The 12,061-nt window shown below is 36.9% G+C and overlaps 1 protein-coding gene across 1 annotated transcript; it reads right to left on the bottom strand.

Moving 5' to 3' along the window:
• Nucleotides 1-3,968: 3,968 nt before the first annotated feature.
• On the bottom strand, nt 3,969-5,543 carry LOC138326767 (kappa-type opioid receptor-like). The gene has a single exon (XM_069272774.1). The coding sequence runs from the start codon at nt 5,132-5,134 to the stop codon at nt 4,133-4,135; it is 1,002 nt and encodes a 333-aa protein (XP_069128875.1). The 5' UTR covers nt 5,135-5,543; the 3' UTR covers nt 3,969-4,132.
• Between the last annotated feature and the right edge of the window lie 6,518 nt (nt 5,544-12,061).

Here is a 12,061-nt window from a genome sequence, read left to right as displayed (position 1 = left end):
GATGGTATGTTTGCATTAGTTCAACCTTTTTGTCTGTATATTATAATTACGAACTGGAAAACAGGTTGACGCGAGAAATTTCAATTTATTTTGTTCAGAAACGCATAACAGAAACCTTTAATGAGAAAAAGATTAGTTTAAGTGATGCTTAGGCAAAATTATCACACTTCCTAAGTACAAAACAAAAAACAGAAAACTTCATTACCGCTCGGGTGAAAACACTTGCGTATTCTTAAAAATAATTATTGCAAAATCCTGCTTCAATGAAATAAAAAAAAAGTTGTTTACGAACGCTTTAAAATGAGTACATTGATATATTGTCCATATTGACTTTAACTTCTACAGCGGAAACCATTACATCTGGTCCGTGGAAAGTAATGTCATATGTTTGGTAAAAAAAAGGAAACGCTCGTGTTATAGCTTACTCAACAGGTGCCATAAGACATCGAATAAAACATGGATGTCTTTGTAGAATTGTTTATTTGCAGTTCGGTGCTCATCTTTCTTATCTATTTCTAGATACGATAAACAGCCCAATGTACGTAAGAATTTCTATAACGATACGACCGGTCTGGTAATCCAGACGGACCCACACTCATCACTATCCACAAGGATAGTTTAGGTGACAAGTCGATTTATCGGCCCGAATCTGTATCAAGATAGAGAAACATCTGATACCACAACTCCGCAGCCATATCATAGACGTAGCTCCATTGTGTATTCTCTGATCTACACCGATATATGTACACATAGAGTCAAAGACTCATAGCAAGTTAACATAAGTCAAGGCAAAATTGTGTTCAGAGGAAGGGGGGGGGGGGGTATAAATCACATTTCGTTAATTAGCTCAAGACATAAAGCAATGGCTTGTTAAGGATCATTCTGGAAAATTCGACGAGTGATGTAGCGTATGATTATTTTTTTATGTTTCACATTTATTGAAAACATCAATGGCTTTCTAATACATCAAGTGATATTTCGTAGATTGTGTTAAAGAAAAAACAATCCAAACAAATTCAAAATTGGATCCTAACTACTTTCAAATTGGCCAAATAAGTGAAGTTAATTAATCCCCATCCCCAAACGTAATGAAATCACCTGTCATTATATCGAGTGTGGTATTGAATTTGTGTATGAATGAAAACGTCAATGTATCTTTCTTAGCCTGGCATACACAGTTCTATATCCCCACCACTAACACCAGACACTCACTTTGTCTAACAGCCGCAGTAGCATACAGAGGAGAATTGATAGATTTCTTCCTGACTAGTCGTTTGGGACTACCTCTTTAAGACGCTCTATGGTAGAGTTCCCTTCTCACGCCGGCGTACCAGTCTACGAATAGCTTATACTAATCTCGAGACACAAGTGTAGTTCCTATTAAAGGACTTTTACCTAAAGTGCTCATCATACCACTTGTAACTTTCGAAGAACTCTCCACCTTTCCTAGTAAAAAAACGATCTTTCAAAACAACTGAATCTTAATGAGCATTCAGATTCATACGAATTGCTGATGAATGTTAAACCATTTATTTCTCTGCTAGAAGTCAATGCTAGAAGTCAATGTTTATCCCGCATCCGCCCAACATACTGACGAATAACTACTGACAGATAAACTTGTGATTAATCCGTCAATACGAAATGCTTTATCCGTCAATACGATCATGTGAATTTGTTCCACATCTGACGAAACTTTTTTCTAACTTAAACCAGAACATTAACCTTACAGTCTCGCTAAAACGTGAGATCAAATTCACCGGAATGACGTAATTTTTAAGGTATCGAAAATTTTGCAAGGTGGTTTTGTCTTTGATGGGTAATTGGTTTTTTTTAGTATTTTTATATTGTTTTAGTGATATTACATACTGAATAGAATTATTGAATTATTCTATTATTATAGAATTGGTATTGTTTGACAAGTCGCTTATATATTTCCCACGATAGTAAAATGAGTCCATTCTCATTTGTTTTAGTGAATTATTCTTTTCCTCCGTATCAAAGAAGCGTCTCGATTCGAGCGAAATCAAGAATATAACTGGCAATTTACTTTCGTTTTGAATGTCATAATGGTTGCAGGATAAACATACTACATGGTTAGTATCTTACAATACAAGTTTTATTGTGGTCCTCTTTATCTCGGCTTTCCTATGGCTCGTAACAAAATAAACCTTGTATTGTAAGATACTATCTATGTATTCTCTATATAATTGTCAACTATCATGTAAATAAATGCAAAAATATCTGTATCGAAACATCCTTGATAAACATAATATGGAGATATCATCCATATATTACTTGGGTAACAGCTGATAATGTTAAACTTTATTTTGTAACATAATCAGATAGTCTTTCGCGATGTTAAACTATTTTAATAACCGGCTATTTATATCAAAACACAAGGGACACTTATAACAGGATGGTACTTAAAAATATCCACAAGGATGTTGATACACATGTATATGTTTATTCATTTCTTACAACTTGTGTTGGTCTATGCTCACGCTTTCAGGTTGTTTATTACAATTTCTACTCACGTTTTGAGTGCAACTTATTTGATTCCTAGTTAAATCATCTGGACTGTCGATTATTTAAGGAATGATTCTTAGTTCTTGTTGTTTACTGCTGTATAATTAAACTGAATTTGATGGACAGATATTTCAAAATGATGCGCGTCAGTACACAAAATATAGTTCCACAATAACACTATCTTTTACATCCCAGTGATGCAATATTTCTAAAATATTATTTTTCTGAAATATAATTTTCTAAGATATTCATTACATTAAAATTGTTTAATTGAAGAATTAAAAACACAAAAAAATAAAGGCGAAATCTGATGCGCATTTACACTACTACGGAAGTCAGTGTTACGGTGTATGTATTCTTGCGCGACAACCGACTGCGTTTACACAAGATAAACTATTTCCCATTTGGTAAGGTTATATACAAATGTAGCAAAGAAAAAACGGAAATGTAAATATTGTAATGTGACCGTATGTCTAATCAGATTCCTTTTGTTGCTGTTATTGTTGGCCATACTTATAACTCAGCAAAGATAAGAGACGTCCACGTGATATTGTTACACAAACTATAACCTGTATGTGCTTTTATTTCCATTGTTTGTGTAAGAAATCATTAAATAAACTATACGTTCCAACCCGAAGAAAGAGTTACGTGTTGTTCCACGTGCCTGTTTAAAAACGTTTTGCCTTTAATCGTGACAAAGTTACGTATATGGTAGTTCACTTGATCATGTACCATTGTTATCCTCCTGTGATCAGCGTCAGTGTGTGACCAGCCCTCTAACATTAACCACTAATGAGTCACTTCCCTACATGTCTATATTACGACTTCTGTCATGGAATCGCTGTCTACTATGTCACATAACATACATGCATTGAAGTGGTATAACGACATTGATATTGTTTCCTTGATTCCTCCCACCGTAATTTAATCATTCTTATTGTGTCTGTATTCAGTTACTAGACACTCTCCCCGAATCAATAGCTGACCTTCTTCAACATCATGACATACGCAACACAACATAGTACAGACGAATCGTGGAGACCTTAATGCTATTGTGATTCTATTGAAAGCCTGGCTGTTGTATCACTTAAAACCGTTTGTAATTACAATTACATTTGTCTGTGTCGACAACAAAAACATAATTAGGCGTACAATTAAGAAGTATATCTGCACACGAAATGTTGCGTGTGGGCTTTGCAATCACAAGTAAAAGTAAATGTCATGAAATCATAACCTCTATTATTTAGTTTTCTGTAGATTTAAACCTTCTCAAATCGTTTAATACATAATACACCACCTACGGTATAATAAAGTGGTAACGTGGTTGTGGTTAAAATAAATTTAATTCAGAGATTTAGGTATAAGAAAAATATGTTTATTAGAATTATTTCGAGACATGAGTTTCAAAGTTAGTGTAAAAAACATAGAATTCCTTATAAAAATGTTCGATAGTTTATAGTACACTTCCAAATGTTTAATTTGTCCAATGTTTATTTTTTCTGGAAACGTCAACTTTAAATAGATTGTATTAAATTTACATTTAAGGTAAAATTGGAATATTGCAATTGTATTCAATAAACTAAAAAACAGGCCTGGTCCTACAAACTTATCGATCTCTCGGTCTGAGACGCTGGCGTATGGAAGGGCCCATGCTTCCACTTCGGAATGCTCCGTTTGCTCGAATACTAGAAAATTGTCGTTTCCGACAAACATAGTGTTTGAAATAGGCATAGATTACTAGATTCCAAATACCACGAGTGAAGTAAAGCGAAGGGGCGAAGTTGGAAGCCACCACGTATAAGAATGAGAATGGTCTCTGTCCGCTGTCGAGGAAGGTGAATATTTCCAGTGGAAGATGGCACAACGAGAAGGTCACGAACAATGCTATGAATAATTTTATCACATAGAAATAGGTAATAATTCTCTCCCGCAGTACAGTGAAGTAATTTCGGACCAACAAACAATATATTCCTAATATTGCAACTGTAGGTATCACATATATGATGATGACATCTGTCACTAGAAAAGCGGTGTGCAGATCCACAAATCTTGAATTGAGAATACAACTTGGTATTTGATATGGGGGGACATCTTTGTCCACGATAATGATATCACCTTTAGTATACAAGACAACACTCCAAATATTAAAGGCCGCGCTGAAAAACCACCATAAGCTGGTAAAAAACATACACCTCGCCACTGTCACAATCTCCCGTGTCGGACATAACACTCGCATAGTTTTCTCCGCAGTCATAAACAATATTGTGTACGGCACCACGGTTTTCGTCAAATACATAACGAATTTGTAACATTTGCATAGATAGGCAGTGGATTCTCCCCCAACCACTAGGAATAACACATGGGCTGGAATAGAGAGAATTCCATTTAGGAAATCAGCTGTCGCAATCGAAAACACAAAAATATTTGTAGATCTTCCAAGCAACCTTCTCCGAGCAATTAATGTGATTATAAATCCGTTTCCAATCACTATAAGAACACACATTGTAGCTTCTAGAAAGACAATCACGTTTAGAAACTGGACATACTCTTCTCCGGATACTTGATATGTGTCATTTGTCTGGTTCAGGTTGGCTGTAGTATTGTCCATCGTTTGTGATGAGATGGTTCCGGAAATTGGCTTTATTCCGTAAGTCTCCCTACAGACGTCTTCGTACTTGAACTCATTTGTAGTTATTGAAGTCTATGTGGTACATCCGTCGTCATTAACACTAAAGTAAGTCCACTTTGAACAAATCCCTTTGATAAACAATATAGTCCATTAAAAATTTACTTCATAGATCGTCTAATAGTTCTGATTGGGAAATGAAACTCCTCCTAATTGCTCTATCCATCAGAGGATACATAAAAACATACGGTTTTTGAAAACTTCAGACATAAGCAATGTGTAAATCAAATCCATGATGACGATGATAAACCGTGCTTACAAAGAAAGATGATGTTCTCAATGTGGAACGGTGTAGATAAAAGAAATGGTAATTGATGTCGCCGCTGTGACAGGTGAATTGTCTATAAAGCTCTGCTATGGAGCCATGGTGCGTATGCACCTTTTTACTTAGAGTAAGTTGTAGTCGTTATCAGCGGTATCCGACCTAACGCTATCGATTGGGTTTGCTGTAATCACTGACAGCACAGCGCTGTGTAGAAATGGTCACTTGTCCCAGTCCGGATACCGACGTATTATCACTGTCACCTCCAATGTCTACCCTGTGTATACCGACTCTGTCCCAGTCCGGATACCGACGTATTATCGCTTTTATCTCCAATGTCTTCCCTGTGTATACCGACTCTTTTTCAGTCCGGATACCGACGTATTATCACTGTTACCATCAATGTCTACCCTGAGTATACCGACGTATTATCACTGTCACCTCCAAGGTTTACCTTATGTATTCCGACTGTGTCCTAGTCCGGATTCCGACGTATTATCGCTGTCGCCTCCAATATCTATTCTGTGTATACCGACATATTACCCCTGTCATCTCCAATATCTACCCTGTGTATACCGACATAATCCCGCTGTCACCACCAATATCTGCTCTGTGTATACTGACATATTACCGCTTTCATCTCCAATATCTACCCTGTGTATACCGATATATTATCGCTGTCTCCTCCAATGCCTACCTGTGTATACCGACTCTGTCCCAGTCCGGATTCCGATATATTATCGCTGTCACCTCCAATATCTACTCTGTGTATACCGACATATTACCCATGTCATCTCCAGTATCTACCCTATGTATACCGACATATTATCCCTGTCATCTCCAGTATCTACCCTGTGTATACCGACATATGATCGCTGTCTCTTCCAATGCCTACCTGTGTATACCGACTCTGTCCCAGTCCGGATTCCGTAAACCGACTATGTAAATTAAGTTTCCACACAGGCAAACAGCATGATATGTAGGTGGCCCTCTTTACGCTTTGTGAAGAGCAGAAATACTAATTCATCAACAGAAATTAGTTGTTTATGCTCAATACGCGGCCATAGCCTGATTAATTGAATTTTTAAAATAATTCGTTTACAACACAAAATGAAAAAGGTCAGAAGGAAGTTGATGCGAGAAGATGTTAACCTGTGTACCAGGGTTAGCACAATCAGATACATGTACCACCAATCAATGACGCTGTGTGTGACTTATATTCAACAATATATTCAAGGAACCTAGAGAATAGCAATATCTTTTATTGGAACAACTATATTTATTTCACTAATTGGTTTTCTTTACCCTAGACAACGAATCCTGATCAGGACTAGCGTAGATGAAATAGGAATTCAGAGCTTAAGAAGACATTCAGGCCGTTTATAAATACGATTCTATCACTACACGCTGGTATTATTTACTTCTTAGAACATGAGATAAATCCTGCAACAATTGGATGCCATGCATTTCTACTATATTGATCAGAGAATTTCTCTTCGGGTACAAAGAATGTACTTTCTCTGTAGAACGCTTACACTGCGACATTTAGAAACATATCTCACAATTCCATAGTTGTTGTATGTATAGTTTTCTCTTCACTCTCTTTGGCTGTTTTAATGCTACAAAACAATTTTGTATTTTCATTCTGGAAATGGTACACCACGTATAACAATCGCTCTTCCTGCAAACTTCTTCATTATATGTATTGACAGACACCTGATATTTTAACTGGAATGTACGCAAAGGATTGATTTTTGTTACTCTATGAGTTGCACAAGATGATATACTTGAATAAGAAATTCGTCATTTGAATTTAACTTTAATAATCTTCTTTATATTGTTTTTATTAAATTTTGAAATTATGTTTGTGAAAAGGGTTATAAATGTTTTACTTGATTAGCTATCAAATCAAGTGTCAATATCATACATGTAAAAGGGATTTGTTATGCCTGCTGCCCAAGTCCATGTCTTGCTAACGTCTGCACAATTAAATATTCTGAAATGAGGAGATATTTACTCGAATCATTCGAACATATCAGAGATGTGCCGTTCAATTTCCACTCGTTATCTGGAATGGTTAGAATGTATAAGAATTGACTTGAGCAACTCAGACAGTATAATGATAAATTTAATTGTTTTTCAGTGCATGCTTGATCAGAATATTTGGTCCTACCTATGCCGGTTTGATCAGACTCTCTGGTCCTTTCCATGCTGGTTTGATAAGACCTTCTGGTCCTACCTATGTCGGTTTGATAAGACTCTCTGGACCTTCCTATGCCGGTTTGATCAGACCCTCTGGTCATACATATGCCGGTTGGATAAAAATCTCTGGTCCTTCCCATGCTGGTTTGATCAGACCCTCTGGACCTTCCTATGCCGGTTTGATCAGACCCTCTGGTCATACATATGCCGGTTGGATAAAAATCTCTGGTCCTTCCCATGCTGGTTTGATCAGACCCTCTGGACCTTCCTATGTCGGTTTGATCAGACCCTCTGGTCATACCTATGCCGGTTTGATAAAATTCTCTAGTCCTTCTTACGCCGGTTTGATCAGACCCTCTGGTCCTACCTATGCCGGTTCGATTAGACTCTCTGGACCTTCCTATGCCGGTTTGATCAGACCCCCTGGTCATACCTATGCTGGTTTTATTAGACTCTCTGGACCTTCCTACGAAGGTTTGATCAGACCCCCTGGTCATACCTATGCTGGTTTGATAAAAAATCTCTGGTCCTTCCTACGCCGGATTGATCAGACCCTCTGGTCCTACCTATGCCGGTTTGATCTGAATCTCTAGTCCTACCTGTGCCGGTTTGACCAAATCGCTGGTCCTACCTATGCCGGTTTGATCTGAATCTCTAGTCCTACCTATGCCGGTTTGACCAAATCTCTGGTCCTTCCTACGCCGGTTTGATCAGACTCTCTGGTCCTACCTATGCCGGTTTGATAAGAATCTCTGGTCCTACCTATGCCGGTTTGATAAGAATCTCTGGTCCTACCTATGCCGGTTTGATAAGAACCTCTGGTCCTACCTATGCCGGTTTGATAAGAATCTCTGGTCCTACCTATGCCGGTTTGATAAGAATCTCTGGTCCTACCTATGCCGGTTTGATAAGAATCTTGTCCTTCCTACCGGTTTGATCAGACTCTCTGGTCCTTCTACGCCGGTTTGATCAGACTCTCTGGTCCTACCTATGCCGGTTTGATAAGAATCTCTGGTCCTACCTATGCCGGTTTGATAAGAATCTCTGGTCCTACCTATGCCGGTTTGATAAGAACCTCTGGTCCTACCTATGCCGGTTTGATAAGAATCTCTGGTCCTACCTATGCCGGTTTGATCAGACCCTCTGGTCATACCTATGCCGGTTTTATCCGACTCCTTGCCCCTCATATGCCGGTTGGATCCGACTCTCTGCTCCTATCAATGACAGTTTGGACAGAAGACTCCGATGGTATGATTGATCCCCTGTTTACAGTTTCATATAAAGAAGGTCGGTGTTAAGACATGTTTCTCATAAAATTGACGGATAGCAATAAAACGCCTGGCAGGTCAGATCCATCGGTATTCTTAGCTGGAGATGTTTATGTCCTGCTAAAGTTGTCTAGGATTTTCTAAAGTTTAGGATTTACGACCGACGTAAATGATATGCTTTACACTGACAAATGCATTTAACAGAGTGAATTGTCGATCCGGTTACCGAATACAAGTGTATACACTGTTATCATTTACGGACATAAGACTTTATTATAATTTGTGACTAATATATAGCAGTTCACATCCTCCTGTGTCAGATAGGCCTTCTAGAATAATAGGGAATGGTGTACAATGCATGTGAAAATGAATTAGCTCCTGTATAGGAGAGTCAAATCCTGACATTGCTATAGTGTCGCTGTGTTTGATGTAGTCTGAAATTATAAAGAGCATATTCTCAAATGCATGTCAAATCCGGGAGTATCAGTTCCGATAGATAATGCGATCAAAGTTTCTTGGGTTTTTTTTCAAATATTGTCAATAACTTCAGTACAACTCCCCATAGATTATCGGAGGTTTTCTCTATTCTAAAATTTCTGATTCTTTATCATTTATGCTGTCAAATGAATGTGAATTCCTTTCGATATTAAACTAATCAGAATGAACCTGCTAATTGTTTCGCTACAAATTGGTTATATGTATACCTTATAAATCACATACTGTCAACTGTGAAAAACGTAGAAACTGCGCTAAAAGTACTCTACGTGACGTGTTCGTCTATGATTCACGCTCATAGAAATAATAATATTCGTATGCGAATAGTCATTGAATAGTAAATACCCTTTATATATTTCAAACTTTCCATTTATTAACAATCTGTAGCGGTAACGTTGCATTTTATATCAATTATGATCAATAGAATTTTAAAATGACTTCTGGAGGGTGAGTTTTATGAACGAATATTACTTGGTGTGCAAAGAAATCTTCGTGATGAATTTCCTACAATGCAATAAACACCATCACACATGTATACTCTGATGCATGAAGTCGAATCGCGAAAAGAGTTTCTGTTTTAAGCAAAAATCGCGAAAGTTAAATAAAATTAAAATCATTGTTGTGATATTACCTGGATTCCTGGAGTCAGCCGTCGCCTTTCCTATTATTCTATATAGCTATGCTTTATTATGATACATATTTCTCCTCTATCACTCATAACAACATATACGTCTTTGAGATGTTATATTGGAAGTAATTGATCATTTCAAGATACAATGACTGACTAATAGTGGTATTGATAAAATTATGGTAGTACATGTAGTTTTCATTGATATCAACATAGTTTTTATAGAACTTTAGCTGTTAAAATACGAGTATTTTGATATAGTAGTCTTCGTACGTGTTACAAATGTATTTTGAATCCATTAAGCTTATATATCATTATTTACCCCTTGAAATGAAAGGCAGACAATGGTTCTTCTCTAAATAGTATCAATCCACATCGCTTATTGTGTTATCCGTAATAAGTAATGAAAGGCCATAATGTCTATCTCAAAAAAGTACCTATATGTTAACGAACTGCCAAATACATTATTGCCTGTGATAGTCAATACATCGAATTTAGTGTGCGGGCCGTCTATGTCATTAGAGAATAAGTGTGGAGAGGGACAGCTGTACAAAAGCCTTGCCTACCATGTCTAAATTCACTTAATCCCCGTAAAGCCTAATGTGTTGATGGATGGTAATGGGCAAGGCGACCGGAGTATAAGTCAATCAGTCTTTACCCCAATGATGGACGTCAACCTATCTCTTTTAACGGTTAATTTGGCGTAGATCTCTGATTTAGTTTTTACCAATTTGATACCCAAATCACTCCAAGACATTATCTACTTTGTTGTGGTGCCCCTCGATAAATCGGATTAAAGTCATGGATTAATCAAATATCAGAAAGTAAATGAATGTTAAATTGAATTGTTTCTCCTTTGTGCTCTCAGTGTTCTGTTGACGTGCTGATAAAGTCAATATTATATGAGAACGTTCAAAGTATCCACTTAAAATAGAGATATACCTGCTGAATCCCCTGGCTTGATGCTTAATGCGTGTTCCAATTCTGGAAACACACATATATATATATATATATATATATATTAGTGCAAAAAAACAGTTCGCCATTTTATCAGAACAATTACAATTGCCTATATGCTATTAGTATGGAAGCTATTTGATCGCAAAAACTTGAACTTAGAGAACACTTCGATCCGAAAGTGGATATCTTAAATATGTCGTTTTGTTTTATTTTTAATAAGTTAACACACACACCCTGATTACTGATTGGGCTTAAATGTCAAAGAGAAGTTCACAAATGGATCTTTCCACGCTGAATGCAGAAGTGAGAAATCATACGCGAAAGAACAGCAATCGAATATGGTGAATTTTATATTAGGCTTCGTTGATTATTTTCTATTTTTATTTGCCGACATTTAGTACTTGAAAGTTACAATTGTTTATAGATTACTTATGGCTTAGAATAGAAATATGTAACTCTGAATAGAATTAGAATTACTATACACATGAGGAGTGTGGACAAGAAAAGATTGCTAGCGGATATATACGTCTGTGCATTATTGCACTACTCGCCTTTGCAAATCGTAGAATTCAGTCACGTTGTAACTACTTACTATACTGGTATGAAGGCAAGTGTAACACAGTTCGTATGAAAACTGTGGCTACAGATGCAGCTTTCGTCAAGACAATGCTATAGCCTCGGTTGAATGATTTTACTAATCTGCAAACGCGGGTGAATGACCTATCAAACATGTATGTCTTATTAGTGTCTTCAAACCTACTCTCATACCATGAGAATATACCCGAGTGTACAATTTACACCATAACGTCCTTCATACATAATAAAGTCAGTAACTTAATGTATGATTGTGTCGAGACAGAACAATAACCTAACCAACTTAGATCTGCAACTGGCGAGTCAGAAACGATTGGATTACATTTGCACATCTCAGGAGAAATGCATACATTTTCCTAATTATCGTCAAGTTCCTTTCAAAATGACAGTACAATTATTCCCCCCGACACACATACAATTCTAAAATATTATTTTATTGT

The sequence above is a fragment of the Argopecten irradians genome, chromosome 7 (genome assembly GCF_041381155.1).
Source record: "Argopecten irradians isolate NY chromosome 7, Ai_NY, whole genome shotgun sequence".
In the NCBI taxonomy this organism is placed as follows: domain Eukaryota; kingdom Metazoa; phylum Mollusca; class Bivalvia; order Pectinida; family Pectinidae; genus Argopecten; species Argopecten irradians.
Note: the sequence above shows the minus strand (reverse complement) of the source record. Positions and strands in the feature narration are given on the sequence as shown.